Below are 21,962 nucleotides of genomic sequence, written 5' to 3'. Positions count from 1 at the left end.
CAGCCCTGGGTCTTTGAATTTTTGAAACTTACTCTTTTAATTTTACATTTCCAAACTTTGAATTTATATAATTTTTCCTTTCAGTATGTCACTTGTTATTTGGAAGAAGCCATGCTCCCCTAAACTGTATCAGCACTAGTTTACTCAGGTTTCTATTGGTTCTACCACTTGCTCTGAGTCAGTTGCTTTGCCCATCTTTTTCATCATCTCTGATGTTCTATGATGCGTTCTTTGGGTTTTAATAGTAGAAATTTTGCTTTTTCTTTATGCTTTCTCCTCACATGTACTGCTTTCTATTGGCAGTTCTGCCGCATTGAAGCAACTGTCTACTGCTGTTCATAAACTTCTGACATTAGGCCTCTGTATGGCTGGCTTTCCCATATGTTATGGAAATCAAATTCTTGATTTAAGAAGCAATGAGTCGTGTATTTTTTAAGAAAATTTTATTTTAAAGTATTTGTTCATTTGATTTTAGGCAGAGTCTTGGAATATAGGCTTTCCTGAAGTTTGATAGGTAGCTCAGGCTAGCCTCAGACTTGGAGGCCTTCTCCCTGTGTTTCCCAAACACAACAACCCAAATGATCACTGGTCAGTGGGGCTCACACCTCTGTTCTTTGTTTTCAGAGTGGCAGGCAGCACACCACCTTCTCAGCAGAGTCAAGCCGGAGCCTTTTGATCTGTCTGCTTTGGGTTCTCAAGAATGCAGATGAAACAGTTTTGCAGAAATGGTTTACAGACCTCTCAGTCCTCCAGCTGAACCGGCTGTTAGATCTGCTTTACCTGTGTGTATCTTGCTTTGAGTACAAAGTAAGTAGCCATTATACCATTGAAACTTATAAGGAAGTAAAATAATGCAGAAAGGAAGAAGGACGTGTCCTCAGTGCCTCTTCTGATGTTTCCATTTTAGGGGAAAAAGGTATTTGAAAGAATGAATAGTTTAACTTTTAAGAAATCAAAAGACATGAGAGCCAAGCTTGAAGAAGCCATTCTGGGGAGCATCGGTGCCAGGCAGGAAATGGTACGGCGGAGCCGAGGGCAACTTGGTAGGTGCATCTTCTCCTCTTGGTTAGGGCTGCATCACTTCCAAGAACTGTGTCCTGTAGTCACCACTGTTGCTGCCACCGTGACTTTGCAGAAACTCTGAGCGTGGTGGCGCAGGCCTTTAATTCCAGTACTTGGGAGGCAGAGGCAGGCGAATGAATTTCTGAGTTCGAGGCCAGCCAGGGCTACACAGAGAAACTCTTGTCTTGAAAACAAAACAAAACAAAACAAAACAAAACAAAACAAAACAAAACAAAAAAACAACAACAAAAAAATGTTCACCCCTAACATAAGAGCTGTTGCCAGTGTTAAGGATGTGTGTTGACCATGCTCCATAGCAGGCTCTACATTTGAGTGAAATAAATTGAACTCCATGGGTTATAGAGGAGAGAAAGCATTGAGTGGGGTAAGTAGGAAGGAAGCTGGGGACAGAGTGGTAAATGTGATCAGAGTACATTTCAGAAGAGGGCGGGCCCGTGACTCAATGGTTGATGCTCACGCAGAGGCACCCTTGTTAGGTTGTTTACCACCACCTGTAATTTCAGTTCCCAAGGATCCATGGTCACAGACCTCCGGGAGTACCTGTCCTTGCCTGCACACACATGGAAACACATATTTACAACAACAATAATAAATCTAGAGAAAACATTTCAAATTTAAAAGTTGAGAAAGGAAAACACTAGGAAAGCATAGAGATTTGTCTCTCTGTCTGTCATTCCATAGAGTGACCTCTGTTTCATAGAGATTTGTCTGTCATTCCATAGAGTGACCTCTGTTTCATAGAGACTTGACTGTCATTCCATAGAGTGACCTCTGTTTCTTAATACTTTTAAACTTCTATGTGAACTCCGAACACAGTTTTTAGTCTCACTCTTTTCAGAAGTGGGCTTTTCATTTCCTCATTGGAAATGAAATCTGATTCCATCATATGCCTGTGGATTTCTCCATCAGCCCTGGTGCTTTGTCACTCAGGATAAAGTTCTGGTGCCTGTTAAAAGGTTCCCCATGCCATCCAGTCTGCCTTCAAACCTAAAGTCCTCGAGGAGGAAGCACCCCTACCCGCTTTTCCTATAGAGCCAGGAAGTAGACCAAAGGAAGTAATTGTAGACTGCTCCTGTAGAAGACAGAAGTTTAGTTCTTATCAGTTATGTCAAGACTCAGTGTGTGTGTGTGTGTGTGTCTCCCTCCCTCCCCCATGTACACAAAGAATATATTTTTGAAAAAAACTTATTGTTACAGGTGTTTAATCTTTTTGTGTATGTGATGTATGTTTATCTGCATGCTTGTATATGTGCATGTATGGTGCGTTGCATGCATGTGTGGAGACCTACGGTTGATGTGAGAATCTTCTTCAATTATTCCTCCATATTCTTTGAAGCAAAGCCTTGTAGTTAACCCAAAGTGCTATGATATGACCATCTTGCTGGCCAGCCCCTATCTCTGCCTCCCATGGCTAAAATTACAAGCAGGTTAGCACATCTGCCTAGCTTGTGTGTGGGTTCTGGGAATCTGAATTCCTATCTCTTGTTTACATGGCAAACACTTATTCCTAGAGCCATCTTCCTAGTCCCTATTACACCTTCATATGAACATGAATTTATTGTGTGCTCAGTATATCCCAGATACTTTATTATTAAGTGATGAACAAGGGGCATCACATCCATCGGGTAACATGGTCTTATATGAATAAATGCTTATAGAGCCTACGAGGTGCTCACATCTGTAATTCCCAAACTTGCCAGACTGAGACAGGAGGATTATGTTAAATTCATGATCAGCATTGGCTACATATTCCAGGCCAGCCTGGGCTGCTGAGTGAGACCATGTCTCATTAAAAATTAATAATTAATCTTATGACAAGAAGCAAAGCAAATACTTAGGTGAGGATTTCTTGGAGGGTGGGAGAAGGTTCCCAAAAAGGCGGTAGAAGATTGTTTAACCAGTAGAAGTTGATGAGCAAACCAATCAGATTAAACTCAGATTAACCATTGTGTATATCCTAAATCGGGGCATGAATAGTGAGACTATTCAGAGTGCCCATTCCTGCAGGGAGAGCAAGAAAGTAGAATGACTAAATGTGTCCCAGTGAGCTGTCCCATTTGGCCTTATAATTTTACACAACCCATGTTGATTTTTTCTTTGCTTATTTAAAAGGGTTTTTTTCCTCTAAGATATATCCTATATAGAAAAATATTTTCTCCTTAGTTATTATGAAAACGTTTAAATAAGAATCATTACTGCCCAGTTCTTCCACTTAAACTGAAAGAAATGGCTATTTATAAAATCAAGAGTGCCCACTATGTCTTCTGTGTTGTCAAATGTGTATATGGTCCAACTGAAATACCATTTTGAAATTGGTTTGACAGAGAGGAGCCCATCTGGAAGTGCATTTGGGAGCCAAGAAAACCTGCGGTGGAGAAAGGATATGACTCACTGGCGTCAGAACACAGAGAAACTCGATAAGTAATATGATTTCTAGTGTGTTAATGGGCTGCCTAGGTTTTAAACACAAAGCAAATCAGCTTAGGTTTTTATTTTTATTAGGCATTCATCTTAGAAGATATGTGTGTGTTTGATTTTTAAGTTTTAAATTAAAAACTGAGAAAATAACTTTATATGTTATAGTAAAATATATTGCATATTTTAAAACTGATTTAAAAATAAATAAGGTAAGCTCATTTACTTAACTAATCCTCCATGGGACGTGCATTTTGCAACTGATTTCAACATCAAATTGTTTTGTTTTCTTTATTTTTCCTCTCTTTATTGGGTTATAATTGGCAAGAAATGTATTTACGCTATACAATGTGAGTTTTAATATGTATATACAGTTTTGTAGTGATTATTATCAGGTTTGTTAGCAGTATCTATTGACATTTTTTTGGGGGGGGGGTTCGAGACAGGGTTTCTCTGTATAGCCCTGGCTGTCCTGGAACTCACTTTGTAGACCAGGCTGGCCTCGAACTCAGAAATCCACCTGCCTCTGCCTCCCGAGTGCTGGGATTAAAGGTGTGCGCCACCACACCTGGCGACATTTTTTTTTTTAAAGTTTTGTTTCTAATGTATGATTCCACCCGGTCTTATCTAAAAGTTAAATTACTGTCTGAGAATATTTGTATGAATAGTGAAGAGGAAATTACATAAAATCTTCGAAAATGTAGTGCTTTTATTGTTGTTGATAAATACATTGAAAATGTTTGGAATCCGGGAGGAGTGCTTAGCTTTTGAACACTGCCTTACATACAGCAATGTGTAGACCTAGCACCACCTAGTGTCTGTGGCGACCGCTGTGAAGAGGATTGCTGTAGGCCTAGAAGGCAGAGCAAACGCACATGCCCTCAGTGGCACTTTGTGGGGAATGATGGGTAGGTTGCTTGCTGTGGTATCAATAGGGAGGCAGAGGCAGGCAAATTTCTAAATTGGAGGACAGCCTGGTCTACATAACAAGTTCCAGGCCAGTCAGGGATGTACAGTGAGAACCTGCCTCAAAACAAAGGCAGGGCAGTGGTGGCACACGCCTTTAATCCCAGCACTTGGGAGGCAGATGCCGGCAGATTTCTGAGTTCGAGGCCAGCCTGGTCTACAAAGTGAGTTTCAGGACAGCCAGGGCTACACAGAGAAACCCAGTCTCAAAAAACCAAAAGCAAACAAACAAACAGAAACAAACAAAAAAGATGTATATGCTGCTATACAGTCAACAAGACATAGGGAAACAGAACATTTTAATACATTAAATACTGAATCTTCCTTACTTTTTTCTGGGTTTTCCTTGACGCAAATAGTTTCACGGTTTTTTTGTTTTAATGAATCTTTAAGTCGTTTTTTAATTTCTGGCTTTTTGGAAAGATAAATAAAATTTCTTACAATATTTGCATCAGGTCAAGAGCAGATATAGAACACGAAGCACTGATTGATGGAAACCTGGCTACTGAAGCAAACCTCATCATCTTAGACACGCTAGAGATCATCGTCCAGGTAAGGACGTGCAGGAGGCTTAACTATGGATTCAGCAGGCCAAGATTGGAAAAATCAGTTTGAGGCACACAATGGTCCGACATCAGTAGTTCTAAGTAGTTGGCGATTCTCTACTTATAAATACTATTTCTTCCCAAGCTTTCAAATGTTTATTTTTTGAAGGTGCTTATAAAATCTACATCTGTTTGTCATATTCAAGGCCTTGTCTTGTGTTTTTAATAATGGGGTATCCCACTGGAATATAGTTAACGTGCAGCATAGAGATATGCTGGTTTTATTCTGTATCTTCTACATATTATGCAGTAGTTTAGTGTAATGACCCATTGGGTAATTTTACATAACTGCAAACTGCTTTATCAGTCACTTTCTAGACAGTGGTACCCTATTAGTGATGGAGCCGCTTAGGAAGTATTTCAAGCAATGTCCTAAGCGCTTCACAAGTGTTAACGTACATGGTCTTCATAAGAGAAAGGCTGTTGAAATGATCACTGTCCTGCTCCTGTAGATAACAGTAGTTAGACACAGAGATGTTTAAGAGTGTTCCATGAACACAGGAAGAAAGTAGGAAAGCCAGAGTGTGAATTCGTTTCCAGGATGCTCCAGTTGTTGTAGTAACTAGTCTCTCACCTGTTTGTGGCAGTCCCTGTCTGCTGCTGTCACTCTCTGGGGGTCTTAACTCAACCTGTTGTAATGGCTGCCTACTTCATAGGGTTCTGTATTCTCTGTGTAGTCTGTTCTGTTCACTCTCTTAAGGTTTTTCTTCTTATATTTTACTTGCTGCTATCCTGATTGAAAATTTCAAAACATAAAACCTTCAGTATTTCTTGGAACTTAGGAGCACTTGGTGTGTAATTGTGAAGACTGCAGACCAGATGCTAGCACCTGCATAACAAAGCCTGGCTTCTCGCCTATGCCTGTAACCCAGTTCCAAAGGACATGAAGTGGGGGAGGTCACTGAGGCTTGCTGGGTTTCAACCTAGCCAGGAAGACGCAACCCAGCCTCAAAGAAATAGTCAGAGCATGGTAGAAGACACTCAACACCCTCTTCTGGCTGCATATACATACACGTACAACATGTAGACAAACACACAAGATGGCAAATACTAAACAGTTTTTAAAATTCTCTATTTCTTGACTGCTTAATGACAAAAATGAGGAATTCTTCAGACTTTAAAAGGCTTTATATTTTAATGATCTATTGAACTAGGTCTAAACTACTAGAAAAAAACAGTATAAATATTTTTTGTTAATTATTTTATTTATTTACATTTTAAATGTTGACCCCCCCCTTCCTGGTAGTATAAATATTTTCTAAGATAGATTATGCAAGGCGCTTGCTCAGGCTTCTCTCCTCACCACACTACATTTCACTAGTCTAAGGAGCCACGTGTTTTTAAGGGCATGCCTCATGGAGGAACTCGTCTTTAGTTCACACTTCTTTTTAGATTAGTTTTAAGTCCCCAGACAAAAGCTGGGACTCCTTTTCTTAAAGGAGGAAAGAGAAACATTTATTTTTGATATGTAACAAATGTAATCTGCCATGGGCACTTTTGCGCGTGCTTCAAGTCAGATGTCCAAGTTTATTTACAGATTTCCTAGAATGCACTTCTTGTTCTCCTGCGGCTATGTCTGCTCCTCTCCCCGCACGCAGCCTGAAGTCTCTCTGGCTTTTCACTCCTTTTTCCCTTCCATCCAAACACTGGGTGGCATCTTCTCTTGAAGTCCTTCTAGCTTTTACCATTTTCCTGTCTTGTAAATGTTTGTGTTTTGACACATAGTGTACCTAGCTAGCCACATTATAGACACATGCTGTCTTACATTTTATCCTTAAATTGCAGACTGTGTCTGTAACGGAATCCAAAGAGAGTATCCTGGGTGGTGTTCTGAAAGTGCTGCTCCAGAGCATGGCCTGCAACCAAAGTGCAGTCTATCTGCAGCACTGCTTCGCCACGCAGAGAGCCCTGGTTTCAAAGGTGAGTGAGTTTACCTGAGGTCTTCATATGTGGCTTCACTTTCTTCTTTAGCACTGTCCAAGGTCATTTACCACACTCACTGGTCAATATGTTATAAACTTTGGGCCTCTGACTCTGAGTCTGTCTTCAGAACTTGTATTAACCTGATTTATTGATAGCTTCCCGTCTAAAATCATTTTGTTTTGAGAAGAACCTGAACTCAGTAGCTGAATGCAGGCTGTCCTCCTTCTCCTTGTTCTACTGGGTTTTGTGGTACTAGAGATTGAGCCTAGGTCCTCGGACACAGGATGCAAGTACTCTCTGAGTTCTAGCTCCCACCATGTAGCTTTCTCTTCAACTCATTTATTAAGAATTAAATGTATGGGGGCTGGTGAGATGGCTCAGTGGGTAAGAGCACCTGACTGCTCTTCCAAAGGTCTGGAGTTCAAATCCCAGCAACCACATGGTGGTTCACAACCATCTGTAATGAGATCTGATGCCCTCTTCTAGAGTGTCTGAGGACAGCTACAGTGTACTTACATATAATAAATAAATCTTATAAAAAAAAAAAAAAAGAATTAAATGTATGGGCAGTTCCACCCTTGCTGTGTGAAGGTACTGTGTGCTTTTCTGTACTAGTTATTTCCTCTTTGTCGTCCTCTCCCCACCCCCACTCCACCCCTGAAACATGTGTGTTTGGTTTTGTTTGTTTATGTTGTACCATTGCATGTCCATACTGTTCTTCATAATACACGACTAAAGCCACAACAGTTTATGTACGTAATGTTTGTTATTGGGCCTACCACAAAGAAAAATGAAACTTGCCCAGTGTCACACTGCTACCTAACAAGTGACATCACCAGTATTTCAACCCACCTGTCTGACTGTGATCTATACTGTTGACCTTAACTAATATTGCCTCTTAACCACTCATTTTAATTTCCGGGCTAACCTATCAGATTTCTAAGTCAGGCTATATTAACATACATCGTTCTGGTTTTTACAGTTTCCTGAGCTCTTGTTTGAGGAAGAGACAGAGCAGTGTGCAGATCTGTGCCTCCGGCTTCTCCGTCATTGCAGTAGCAGCATCAGTACAATCCGGTCGCACGCTAGTGCCTCCCTTTACCTCCTCATGAGGCAGAACTTTGAGATTGGGAATGTAAGTGTCTGCCATGAAAGTGGTCAGGGTTCATAATGAAATACAGCTTCAATAGACAGGTATTAAGAACTTAGATGTCTTTATTCCCATCCTATGGGTGTCTACGAAAGTGTGTACATGCATGGGTGCATGCATATGTGTGGTGTGGGTTGGGGGAGACAGACTCATACTGCTCTATTTCTGTTGGTGCCAGGTTCTCATAACCAAAAGATTCTAGTTGCATTATAAATTACATCTAGTTTTTTAAAGTCCCTAACATTTGACTACCCATGGAATTTCTTGATAGCATTTTCTGTTGTTCTGGGATTTTTCTTTTTTCCTGTTTGGAAAAAAAAGAAAGAAAGAAAGAAAGGAAGGAAGGAAGGAAGGAAGGAAGGAAGGAAGGAAGGAAGGAAGGAAGGAAGGAAGGAAGGAAGACAGACAATTTATTGATTAGCATTTATAGATTAGCACCTCTGAGTAGAAGTAGTAATTCATTTCAAACTGCCAGTGATGCTAACTTTGTTCTTCACTACAAGCTTCTCAGTCCCCACTACAGAGTGTAATATATTTACTCTTTTGAATACTTGAATTTTATTGCTCACACTGTGGGAGACACTGGCAAATTATAAAGGAATGATTAATAGGCATTTAGTATTTTACACAGAAGATGGAGTGCAGGCCTAAAAAACAGGTGATTAACCAGGAAGTTACTGCAGTGACTCAGAGCAGAAATGGGATGGCAGTGAAAGTAGTGGTTTTAGGAATGGGAAACTGGCAGTTTAAAGGCAGCAAGTACTGGAGTAGATTCATCCTATGAAGAGCAGGGTGCGCATGGGCAGACTCGAGAAAGTCAACAGGAAACAAGGTGCATTGGATATACTAACATCAGGTTATCCGTGCAACCTCCAGATGGAACTGTTCAGTAAAACAGAGGAATATCATCTGAAGACAAACAAGGAGCTATATTAGTTGAAGGAAAGGCAGCATTGAAGCTATTTAGTCCCTGTCAAGTGTGAAGAGATTTTTGACAAAAATAGGGGACATTTGTGTTTTAGTTTCTTTTCCTCTTGTTGGATAAAAACCATGACAGAAGCAACTGAAGGGAGAGCAGGTTTGTTTTCACTCATAGCTCAGGGTGCACTCTATCATGGCAGGAAATCAAGGTTGCAAGGGCTGGAAGTAGCTCACATCCCCAGTCAGGAAGTAGACAGGGTTAGATGCAGGCCGCTGCTCTGCTCTCTCTCTGTTTCTGTAGTTTAGGGTCCTCTGCCCTTGTGCTTGGTGCATAACTATTTAGAAATGCAATATTTTCTTGATGTATTTTTCATTTGGTGAATATGTAGTATCATTCCCCATCTGTTCAGATTAATTTTGGTCTAAAGGCTATTTTATCTGATATTAAAATGGCTACCCTGGCTTATTTCTTGGGTTCATTTGCTTGAAATATCTTCTGTCCTTTTATCCTGAGATTATGTTGATCTTTTGATATTAAGATATATTTCTTGAGGTTGGAGAAATGGCTTAGCTATTAAGAGCACTGGCTGATCTTCCAGAGTTCTTGAGTTCAATTCCCAGCATCCACATGATGGCCCATAGAAATTTACAACTGTAGTCCTATGAAATTTGATGCCCTCTTCTGGTGTACAGGCATACATGCAGACATAGTACCCACATACATAAACAAATAAATCATTAATTTAAATAATGGTTGTGTTTCTTGGATGCATCAAAAGAATATATCCTGTTTTATAATGTGATCTGTTAATCAGTGTCTCTTTATTGAGTCATTGAAGCCATTGATATTGGGAGTTATTAAAGTACAGTGTTTATTAACTCCTGTCATTTTGTTGTGGTGGTATGAGTTTTATCCCCTATATTGCAGATCTGAAATTATTTATCCCTTGTGTTTTCTTGGGTGGTTAACACTTTCATGTTGAAGCCTGTTGAAGTTTCTCGTGCCTTCTTAGAGCTGGAATAGAGAGATACTGCTTAAATTTGGTTTCATTGTTGATTGTCTTTCTTTCTCCATCTATTGTGACTGAAGGTTTTACTGGGTATAATAATCTGGCCTGGCTTCTGATGTCTCTGAGAGTTTATGGAACATCTGTCTAGACCCTTCTGCCTTTAGAAGGCTCCATTGAAAAAAACAGGCATTATTTTAATAGGTTTGCAGATCTGAAATTATTTATCCCTTGTGTTTTCTTGGGTGGTTAACACTTTCATGTTGAAGCCTGTTGAAGTTTCTCGTGCCTTCTTAGAGCTGGAATAGAGAGATACTGCTTAAATTTGGTTTCATTGTTGATTGTCTTTCTTTCTCCATCTATTGTGACTGAAGGTTTTACTGGGTATAATAATCTGGCCTGGCTTCTGATGTCTCTGAGAGTTTATGGAACATCTGTCTAGACCCTTCTGCCTTTAGAAGGCTCCATTGAAAAAAACAGGCATTATTTTAATAGGTTTGCCTCTATATGTTACTTGGTCAGTTTCCCTTGCAGCTTTTAAATATTCTTTCTTTGTTCTGTACGTTTAGTGTTTTTATTATGATGTATCATGGGAATCTCATTTGTAGTCCAATGTGTTTGGCGTTTGCTTCTTGTACTTTGATAGGTACTTCCTTCTTTTGGTAAGGGAAGTTTTCTTCTATGAATCTGTAGACCATGTTTTCTGTGCCTTTGGCATGGGTGGCTTCTTCTTTCCCTGTTCCTATTAGTCTCTTCGTAGTGTCCGAGATTTTCTGGATGATTTGTGCCAAAAGGTTTGGTTTGGTTTGGTTTGGTGTTTGGTTGGTTGGTTGGTTTTAATACTTTATTTGACTAAAGTATCCATTTCTTCTATCCTGTCTTATATTCTGTTGTTATGGCTTGCCTCTAAGTTTCCTATTTGAGTTCCTAAATTTTTCATTTCTAATTTTGCCTTAGTTTGGTTTTTAGGGATTACATTTCTACTTTCATGTTCTGAACTTTTTTCTTCATTTTATATCACTGTTTGTGCTTTCATAGATTTTTATTAGTAGATTCATATCCTCTCTCAGTTCCTTGATTACATTCATAACAGCTTTTTTTCAGTCTTTGTCTCATTCTTCAGCTGTATTGGAATACGTGAGGCCTGTTTTGGTAGGATTCATGGACTCTAATATTGTCCTGCCTCTTCCTGGCTGTTATCCGTTGTGTTTCTATGCTGGCATCTGGGTTTGAGATGATTGTAATTCTGGGTCTTATTATTTGGTCTTTGTTGGATTTTCCATTCCTTGGTTTCTGTTGCCCTCTCTGGGTCTTAGGAACATGTAGTGCCCGTGAGTTACCTGCGTGGAGGTACTTCTGAGCACCTCATGTGCGTGTCCCAAGTAGGCTTGTCTCTAGGTATCTAGAGCTACACACAGGAATGGGGAAGGGCACTGAGGTCTGCCTCAGAGATTTGGTTCCCTGGAGGACCTGATTTTCTGGCCTTCAGTGGATTTCTAGGGAGAGAGTGTCTCTGGTGTTGGTGACTGAGACAAAGAGATGGGTGAGAGGGAAGGCTGGAGGAGAATCCGCTTGGTTTCCTGGGAGCGAGGCCAAACAGGAAGGGGAAACCACACACAGCATTTGGTCTGCTACAAAGCTGGGATAAGACTAGGAAATTGGAATTGGTGGATGGTCAGGAGAGTTGAAATCACTTAGCTGATCTGATCCCCTTGTGACCAGAGGTTCCCAGGAGTGAGACAAAGGGATGGATAGGGTGTGAGGAAGGAAGGCTGGAGCAGGAGAGTTGCTGCTTAGTTCCCTGGAGTCCATAGCATCCTTTTAAAAATCAGATTGCATTGTGTATATTTCATTGCTTAAAAAAAATTTTCATAATTGCATTTTTTCCACCAAACTTTGATTTTGTTTATTTGCAGTATTGGGATCAAACCTAGGATCTCACACAAGCTAAGCAAGCACCTAGCACTGGGCCATGGTCCTGGCCCTTTCCCTTTGTAGGGAAACAGAAGCACGTTTCCTTTTGACTGCCTTAATTGCTGACAATTTCCCTTTCACAGAACTTTGCCAGAGTGAAAATGCAAGTCACAATGTCACTGTCCTCTTTGGTGGGTACGTCTCAGAATTTTAATGAAGAATTCTTAAGACGTTCTCTAAAAACTATTTTGACATATGCTGAAGAAGATCTAGAATTGAGGGAAACCACATTTCCTGATCAGGTGAGAAATGCTACTGTGTATGTGTGCACATGTTTGTTTCTGTGCACATGTGTATATGTTCATACATGTGAAGGCCCAGAGGTCAAAGTCGATTGTCATTCCTCAGTCACTGTCCCACCCTCTGTCACCTAGTTTGGCTAGGATGCCGAAAGTGAGGCCCAAGGATCGTCCTGTCTTTGCCTCAATATGCGCTGGAATTAGATGAAATGCTGGCCACCACACCTGGCCTGTGGGTGCTGAAGACAGACTCAACCATCTCCAAAGCCCCCTGTTCTTAAAATAGTTAATCTGGTTGTGTAATTCTGCTCATTTGTAGCAATAGATGTAGGCAGTTCCTGCCTGTGATTCAAATATTAGCTTGCCTTTAGGAAAATTAGTTTCACCAAGCTGACTGTTAAAACAGTGAAAGACAGTTTCCTCCTGTGCTCCTGCAGGCCTGACTTTGCTGCACCTCATCCCCACTTACAGTGTAGTCAACTGAAGAATGCCCTCCCTTTGCCACATCCACGTACTTCCTGTAACTTGTTTTCAAAGTTCTAGAAGCTTCTCAAAAATAGCTTCCAGACTCCTTCAGTTATTGGGAACGAGTGACAGGAAATGTTTCTGATTCTCTCCTGCAGGTCCAGGATTTGGTTTTCAATCTCCATATGATCCTTTCTGACACTGTGAAGATGAAGGAGCATCAGGAGGACCCAGAAATGCTGATTGATCTCATGTACAGGTAGCCTTCACATGACTCACGCCATTTACATTATGGGATTTGAAAGACACTGGGTATCACTCGATGAGAAAAAAAATGTAAAAAAAAAATGTTTACGTGACTTTGTAATAGAGATGTATGTGTGTGTGTGTGAGTACTCTGCTTGCACATGTGTCTGTACTGAGTGTGTGCCTGCTGTCTGTAGAAGGCAAAGACTCTGCTTTTCTGAGGCCACTTCTTTTGTCAGTGCTTTTAAACTTTTCAGTTTGGACTGGAGAGATGACTCAGCAGTTAAGAGCATTTTCTGTCCTTGCAGAGGACCCAGGTTCAGTTTTCAGAATCATCTACCACTGCACTGGCTCAGGACCTTTCACCCTCTCTGGTCTCCGTGAGCACCAGGTGGAGAGACATGCATGAAGGCAGAACACCCACACACAGAAAGTAAAGAGTTGAAACATTAACTTCAGCTTGCTGCTGTGTTGTGGAGTTTGCAGTGCAAGGGATCAAAGGCAGAGCCTCAGAATACAGAATGTTTATTGCTTGCCAAAAGAAAAAAAAAAAAAAAGGAGGGGGGCTGGTGAGATGGCTCAGTGGGTAAGAGCACCCAACTGCTCTTCCGAAAGTCCAGAGTTCAAATCCCAGCAACCACATGGTGACTCACAACCATCTGTAACAAGATCTGACTCCCTCTTCTGGAGTGTCTGAAGACAGCTACAGTGTACTTACATATAATAAATAAATAAATTTTAGAAAAAGTAAAATTAATTAACTAATTAATTAATTTGGTGTCCTAGATCTCGAACTTCTTAGAAAAACCTCAAGCTCACATTTTAAATGTAAAAAAATCTTTAAAAAAAAAAAATAGAGGGCTGGAGAGATGGCTCAGTGGTTAAGAGCACTGATTGCTCTTCTAAAGGTCCTGAGTTCAAATCCCAGCAACCACATGGTGGCTCACAACCATCCATCTTCTGGTGTCTCTGAAGACAGCTACAGTGTACTTACATATAATAAATAAATACATCTTTAAAAAAATAGAATATGAATGTTTAATGTAATATGAATTGTCATAATTTAAGATTGTGGTTATGATTAGAGATAGTATTTCTAGGTACAGATTTTGAGAAATTTGTAATTGCCACTATATCTTGTTAGACACAGAATCAGAACTCAAGAGTTTTCTTTCTATGGGTCCTCTCTTTCACAATTTTGTCCATCATAAGATACCCAGCAAAAGAGACACAAATTAAAAACACTTCAAATAAAGATGTATATTTTTTCTTATATATTCATAAATATATAAGTATTTATTATATACATAGTGTATAAATGTATATGTTATATAAAATATATTAGTATATATTTTTAAAGTTAAATATTGTTTTCTTAGCAGCCAAGTCGCATGTCTCTTTACACCAACCCAAAATGATAGTGTCCATTTCAGGCACCACGGTGACTTCTCTATGCGTACACAGTGACATTTTCCAACCACTTAAACACTTGTCATAACAGGTTGATGCACTAGCAGGAACCTGTCTAGGTAATCTGAGGAGCCCTCTGATCTCCCAGTCACCATGGGAAGCTGGCGGCTCCTAAGCATCATTTCTGTTGATTAGAATCGCCAAGGGCTACCAGACATCTCCAGACCTGCGCCTGACCTGGTTGCAGAACATGGCTGGCAAGCACTCTGAACGAAGCAATCATGCCGAAGCTGCTCAGTGCCTGGTCCACTCCGCAGCCCTCGTTGCCGAGTATCTGAGCATGCTGGAAGATCGGAAGTATCTTCCTGTTGGATGCGTAACATTCCAGGTAGGGATCTGCTGTGTTCTTTGGAAGCAGGAAGTAAGGCCAGACCTTGGCAAGGTGAATGACAGTGTACTCTTAGATGGCACTCTGTTTTGCATGCTCTTCTGAGAATATAATCAGGTCATGTTTGCCACCACTGAGATAGCTCTCCAGCCCTATTAAAGAGAACCTGATTTTTAATTGAGGATTGAAATTAGGACTTCGATCCTAGATCCTCTAGAAGAACAACCAGTGTTCTTAACTGCTTAGACATCTTGACTTTCTTTCCTACAAATGTTTTTGTTTAAAGATTTATTTATAGCCGGGCGTGGTGGCGCACGCCTTTAATCCCAGCATTTGAGAGGCAGAGGCAGGCGGATTTCTGAGTTCGAGGCCAGCCTGGTCTACAGAGTGAGTTCCAGGAGAACCAGGACTACACAGAGAAACCCTTTCTCGAAAAAAACAAAAACAAAAAAACAACAACAACAAAAAAGATTTATTTATTTTATACACACACACACACTGTAACCTGTTGGGAACAAAATAAAAGGGGGGCTGGGGGAAGTAGAGGAAGGGAAAAGATGCCCACACCCCACCAGAGTTTCCCTATTCTCTAGTCAGTCAAGCGTGGGGAGACTGCCAGGCACTTTCCACTCAGGCCCAGGTGGGCATTGCCTCTGACCCACGCGGCAGGGGGTGGAGAAGGGGCAGCCCTGACAGGGACACTGCCCCCCCCCCAAGGCTACCTTGCTATCACCCCAGGGTTTCGGGACAGAGGGAGTAGGGGAAGAAGTCCCCAACACTGACCACAGTGCGCAGCGGCCCTTGATGGAGCAGAGCAGAGTCTCTATGGTTTAAGAGCTTTATTATAGAAATGCAGGGAGAAAGAGAGAATGGAGAGTGGGGAGGAAAGGCGAGAGAGAAAGAGGGAGAAAGAGGGAGAGGGGAGAAGAAAAAACAAGACAAAGAGAAAGGGAAGAAGAGAGAGAAGTAAGAAATTACAGATGGTTGTGAGCCACCATGTGGTTGCTGGGATTTGAACTCAAGACCTCTGGAAGAGCAGTCAGTGAGCCATCTCTCCAGCCCTTCCATAATGTTTTTAATTGCATGTATTCATGCTGTGCTTTGATACATCTGTGAAGATCAGAAGACAGTTTATTTCTACAACTTGGTGTTGGGTGGGAAGGGAGTTTTCTAGCAATGGTGTTGTAATTTTATCATCATCTTTAAAACAGAGATCTCTCCCTCCCTTCCGTTGTGTGTCTGTGCTTAGGGCTGACTCCAGGGTCTCTCACAGCTGAGGGCAGGCTCTCCTACTTAGGCACTACTCCAGCTTCTCTCTTAACCTGAGCTAATAGTGACATCTAGTTGTCACTTCATGTCCACTTTTCATGCTAGGAAAGTGATTCATTGCCAATACCTCTTCAATATTTTTCCCTAGAATATTTCATCTAATGTATTAGAAGAGTCTGCTGTCTCAGACGATGTGGTGTCTCCAGATGAAGAAGGCATTTGCTCTGGAAAGTACTTCACTGAGTCGGGACTAGTGGGCTTACTGGAACAAGCGGCTGCTTCCTTCTCCATGGTAGGTGACTTTGTTTGCTCTGTCCCACAGTTTCCAGGTCCATAAGTGACACATATGTCAGTGTCTCTGCCTTGCACCCTTGCCTTTCCTTTGAGAGCGTTGGCTCCAGGTGTCCTTATGAGCTGTTCTTCCAGCTCTGCCGCTGCTCCTCCCAATGCATGAACCCTAGAGACCTGTGGCTTTCCCCAGTGTTCTCATCTACTTGTTTATGAACCAGGGTTAATCTGCAACAGTTATTTTCTTGGTTTACAAAATATTTCCTGAAACCTTTAAATTTTAAAAAAAGAAAGAACAAAACTTCTCTGGGCTTTTAAGCTCTGTCTGAGTAGATTAACACACGTTTACAGTGTGCCTCTCAGGTGAATTGGAGATCATCTGTCCCTATGTATTGATCTGGGCTTGTGCAGTGAACCTTTCTGAGTAGGTTTTGGAGGACTGGCTCTCACCTGTCAGAGTTCATCCTGCATCCCTTACCTACCTGCCTGCCCTGCTTGTATAACTCGAGTCCTTGTTCCCTCCCATCTATATGTGAAGAATCGGAGCCGAAACGGCCAAGGGGATCCAAGACAGGCATTTATTAGAAGGAATATGACCTAACTTCCCTAACCTTGACCGTCTGTGATAGACTGAGTCGCTGCTTCCTTTGACTTTACTGCTTAGTGTCCCAGCACCAGTTGGGACCGTGAAAGGGTATGAGCAAAGCTTGAGATGATGTCCAGAGCCACTTTGCTCCCCTAGGGACTTGATTTCTTCTCTAGGACTCGCCCCTCTGTTCTGCAGCATATTGGTTAAGTGCATCGAGTTCAGTCTGAGCTACGGATTTAGCAGCTTTGTTATTTTAGACACAAGTTATTCAGTCTCTTCATGTCTCTTCATGTCTTAACTGTTAAACACATCTAATAATAATTTGTACCTCGGGTTGGCATGAGGAAGGAGTTCACATAAAGAAGTTCATATGTAGAGAGTGCTCATTCTTTAGTCAGTGCTGGTGTACTGGCATGATTACCATCTTTATTCTTGCTGGTCCTTATATCCCACATGTTGAAGTATAATGATTTTCAAGCTCTTAAAAACATTTTTTCAAGCCAGGCGTGGTGGCGCATACCTTTAATCCCAGCACTTGGGAGGCAGAGGCAGGCGGATTTCTGAGTTTGAGGCCAGCCTGGTCTACAGAGTGAGTTCCAGAACAGAGAAACCCTGTCTTGAAAAAAAAAAATTCAGACTTCACTCCTTTCAAAAATGCCCTGTTTCTACAGACCATGATCATTCCATTTTTGTCATAGACTGGAGGATTTTTTTTGCTCCTGACAGAGTAATTTAGTAATTTTCTGTGTCTGAATATACATGTAGCTTAAGTAATTCACAGAAGGACATCTAGATTAAAGACTCGTGGTCTGTTGTGTCGAAATTATTTTGCTTATATGTAATATTAATATATTCTTTTTAATTTTTTAAAGATACATTTATTTATTTTATGTATGTGAGTATACTATAGCTGTACAAATGGTTATGAGTCTTCATGTGGTTGTTGGGAATTGAATTTTTTTTTTTCTTTTGGGAATTGAATTTTTAAGACCTCTGCTCACTCTGGTCAACTCTACTTGCTCCAGCCCAAAGATTTATTTATTATTATATATAAGTACATGGTAGCTAACTTCAGACGCACCAGAAGAGGGCATCAGATCTCATTACAGGTGGTTGTGACCCACCATGTGATTGTGGGATTTGAACTCAGGACCTTGGGAAGAGCAGTCAGTGCTCTTACCGGCTGAGCCATCTCGCCAGCCCAAGTTTTTAATTTAACTAAGATACTTACTAGAGAATTTTACTTATGCTAAATTTATTTCCCCATTGAAGCTACATTACTGTTTAGAGATCCTCCAGTGGTCATGGAAGTCTTATCCTCGGGAATGCACATGTGCTGATGTGTGACACCCTGGGAAGCTGCTCTCTCCTCCCATTGCAGCGCCATCTTCGAGGAGAAAGTACAGCCCAAGTGCTAGCATGCCTAACCCTGTATGTCCTTAAAGATTGAGTGATTTAAATGCTTACCAAGAATTTCTAGTAAACAGGTTCCTATGCCTACTTACAGTTGTGGAAAGGTAAATGATTTAAGTTCTTCTAGAGGCTAAAGATGCTCTGATTTTAAGAGAATAGGGCATCTGTTTCCTATATAATAATTGAACTTCTTGTAGTAATTAGAACTAGTTTTCAAGAGTTTATATGCACATGTACATATTTACCTTAGTGAAGTCATTGTAGGAAAGACAGGAACAGGATGTCTAGTTCGAATTATACATCAACATAAGTACTGATGGAAGTATAGAGTACAAATATATACCCTCTCCAGTCCTTTCAGAGGAAATGATACATTACATAAAATTGGCTTTTAAGGTTTTTTTTTTTGTTTGTTTCATTTGGTTTGGTTTGGTTTTGGTTTTTCCAGGCAGGGTTTCTCTGTATAGCCCTGGCTGTCCTGGAACTCACTCTATAGACCAGGCTGGCTTCGAGGTAAGAAATCCACCTGTCTCTGCCTCCCAAGTGCTGGTGTTAAAGGTGTGCGCCACCACTGCCTGGTGGCTTTTAATACACTTAAAAATTAGACCTATTGGAAAAGCTTCAGTAGTATTATCTTAATAAAAATGGTGAATATGAGTTCTAATTATCTTACTTTTCATTGATCTAAAAGAAAGCAGTATCTCACAGATACTATTTTTGTAGGCGGGCATGTACGAAGCAGTTAATGAGGTTTACAAAGTACTCATTCCTATTCATGAAGCTAATCGGGATGCAAAGAAGCTTTCCACAATCCATGGCAAACTTCAGGAGGCATTTGGCAAAATCGTTCATCAGGTAACAGTTCCCACTTCTGATTTTATTAGCTGGGGGGGAGTGTCTATAGACCTTAACACTGCCTTGTGCTCACACTTAACCAAATCCCATGGAATGGCCATTTTACTTGGGTTAAAAGATAGTTCGTAGTTAAAACCAGATTAATTAACCAAAAAAAAAAAAAAAAAAAAAAAAAAGGAATGCATTTATCTAAAGTGGTCATGACTATTAGGAACTCCCCAAATGACTTTTTTTCTTTGTCAAATTTTGAATTATTACTATTTAGCAATGTTTTGGAATTTTATTTCTGTATTACATTGTAGATTATAATTATGGGTTTGATATTTAAATTAACACCTGTTTCTTTGTTGCCAAAACGTTTTTATGTGTAATTAACTTTTTTATTGAATGATGTGTGTCTTAGTCAGGGTTTCTATTCCTGCACAAACTTCATGACCAAGAAGCAAGTTGGGGAGGAAAGGGTTTATTCAGCTTACATTTCCACATTGCTGTTGATCACTAAAGGAAGTCAGGACTGGAACTCAAGCAGGTCAGGAAGCAGGAGCTGATGCAGAAGCCATGGAGGGATGTTCTTACTGGCTTGCCTCCCCTGGCTTGCTCAGCCTGCTCTCTTATAGAACCAAGACTACCAGCCCAGAGATGGTCCCACCCACAAGGGAATCTCCTTCCTTGATCACTAATTGAGGAAAATGCCTTACAGCTGGATCTCACGGAGGCCCTTCCCCAACTGAAGCTCCTTTCTCTGTGATAACTCCAGCTGTGTCAAGTTGACACAAAACTAGCCAGTACAATGTGAAAACGTAATGAAATCCTAGTATTTTTACTGCTGAAGCTGTGTTTCTCCTACATTAAAAATAATGACTGAAACAAGTTCTTATGAAACTCATAGTGTGATTTTAGTACTTTACCAAAATCAGAATCACTTAAACTATGTTGGAAAATGAAATCGACTATTAGTGGTTGGTGCCTTCTGACTAAGTCATTGGCTCCACTGAAATTTTCTATTAGGCTTCCTCTTCCTCCTCCTCCTATTCCTCCTCTTCATGCATGATTTTGTTCCCTTCACACGTACGACCTCCACAAGGCAGTGGAGAAGTGACTGACTACCCACTCCTGCATGCAGTTCTAGAACAGTTTCACTCTTTACTAGCTTGACCACCATGGCCAAGCTGAATAGATGAATAAACAGAATCTGAAAGTAAAGTAGCTTGTTCCTGTTAAGCCATAACTCTATTGTAATCTTTGAAAATATTGAAGTTGCAAACAGTTGGTTAGGCTTCATGGTGGTAACAGGTATTTTTATAATCAATTATGCACATGCTCTGAGGAACTTGATCTTCCTTGAGAGCCCTGTGATGTAAATTGTACATATCCAGTCTGCAACACGTAGAACTCCTAGTGGTTTTCCAGAAATTTTCATCCATTTGATTCAGTTCCTGTCATTTGTCAGAACTGCAGTGTGTGTCCTGTTTAACCTGGATATTTCCGTGGAATGCGGCTCCTAGTAGTCAGAGACCTGAGTCAGGCACAGAGTCAGGCAGATTCTCCTTCCCTAAAATGTGTACTTAGACTTAAAAAGTACTTTTACTTTTAAAGCTTAGCTTTTCAAAGGCAAAATTTTAGGAATTGCGTTTTGAACAACTAACTGTGTTATAAAATTTCTGTCGGTCTTAGATGATAGAATATGTTCTGTTTACAATCTTTTGTTATCCTCTGAGAAGAACTTGTATGGCACCATGTGACTGACCTTCCTTTGGCCTCTTTGTTCTTTTGAACAGTTTTTTTTATGACTTGCCCTTTTTTTTTTTTTTTTACTTTTTATTACACAGAGTACTGGCTGGGAGGTAGGTAATGCTTTAGTTAGTTAAAGACACTAATAGATGGACTTGACCAGATTTCTTATGCCAATGCTTTGCCCACATGTGCTAGCTGTGGACATTCTGTTGCTATCTGCTTACCAACTGAATTCATTAACCAAAGAAATGTTGTTAAACTACTGTTATTTTAAGAGCTGTCTGATGTAGAGGTTCTAGGCAGTGCATGGGAACCCATTTCACTAATGAGATTCTTTGGTAAATGAGCCACTGTGTTAGCAATCTGGTTTGTTTTTGTTTATCCTTTGACGTGTTTCTGTCATCAACACGTAGACACAGATTTCTTTCCTAACCATGTTCCCTTACTCACAGAGGTCGATTTGTACGTTATTGCTCAGAGGTATAAGTAGAAAGCATTGTATTTGTCTGCGGCTGTCAGGCAGAGAACATACTATCTTGTGTGCCTTTGTATAAGAGAAAAATATACATCTGTGTATTACACTGACATCCTGTCAGTAAAGGTGGATGCAGACCATGGAGATAACAAAATACGGGTGGGAAGTAGGCACACTGGAATTGATAAACAGTGCTTAATTTGATTGTGAGTCACTTTGCTATGGCTATAGCCCTCACCCCAGGAAAGAAATTTATTTTGGTCACTTAAATTTAGATGGGGGAGCAAGAAAGAGATACTGAGAAAACTTATCATTTAAAAAATTGACTTTATGTCGGGCGTGGTGGTGCACGCCTTTAATCCCAGCACTTAGGAGGCAGAGGCAGGTGGATTTCTGAATTCAAGGCCAGCCTGGTCTACAGAGTGAGTTCCAGGACTGCCAGGGCTATACAGAGAAACCCTGTCTCGAAAAACCAAAAAAAAAAAAAAAAAAAAAAAAAATTAACTTTATATTCTGATGGCATTTATTCCTGTATAATGAATACGTT

General features: G+C 40.6%; 1 protein-coding gene across 6 annotated transcripts in view; it reads left to right on the top strand.

Moving 5' to 3' along the window:
* Nucleotides 1-21,962, top strand: part of Dock7 (dedicator of cytokinesis 7) — a 205,822-nt gene that overhangs the window by 163,793 nt on the left and 20,067 nt on the right. For 4 of the 6 annotated variants that reach the window (XM_029540154.1, XM_029540155.1, XM_029540153.1 and 1 more), the window contains 12 exons: nucleotides 625-807; nucleotides 908-1,043; nucleotides 3,408-3,504; nucleotides 4,920-5,016; nucleotides 6,855-6,989; nucleotides 7,975-8,127; nucleotides 12,128-12,286; nucleotides 12,907-13,007; nucleotides 14,600-14,792; nucleotides 16,210-16,353; nucleotides 19,075-19,206; nucleotides 21,036-21,050. In XM_029540154.1, the coding sequence (XP_029396014.1) occupies nucleotides 625-807; nucleotides 908-1,043; nucleotides 3,408-3,504; nucleotides 4,920-5,016; nucleotides 6,855-6,989; nucleotides 7,975-8,127; nucleotides 12,128-12,286; nucleotides 12,907-13,007; nucleotides 14,600-14,792; nucleotides 16,210-16,353; nucleotides 19,075-19,206; nucleotides 21,036-21,050 (1,545 nt within the window). The remainder of the gene's footprint in view (nucleotides 1-624; nucleotides 808-907; nucleotides 1,044-3,407; nucleotides 3,505-4,919; nucleotides 5,017-6,854; nucleotides 6,990-7,974; nucleotides 8,128-12,127; nucleotides 12,287-12,906; nucleotides 13,008-14,599; nucleotides 14,793-16,209; nucleotides 16,354-19,074; nucleotides 19,207-21,035; nucleotides 21,051-21,962) is intronic. The other 2 variants (XM_029540156.1, XM_021199944.2) reach the window with 1 other exon arrangement.

Source organism: Mus pahari, chromosome 6 (genome assembly GCF_900095145.1).
Source record: "Mus pahari chromosome 6, PAHARI_EIJ_v1.1, whole genome shotgun sequence".
In the NCBI taxonomy this organism is placed as follows: Eukaryota; Metazoa; Chordata; class Mammalia; order Rodentia; family Muridae; genus Mus; species Mus pahari.
Note: the sequence above shows the minus strand (reverse complement) of the source record. Positions and strands in the feature narration are given on the sequence as shown.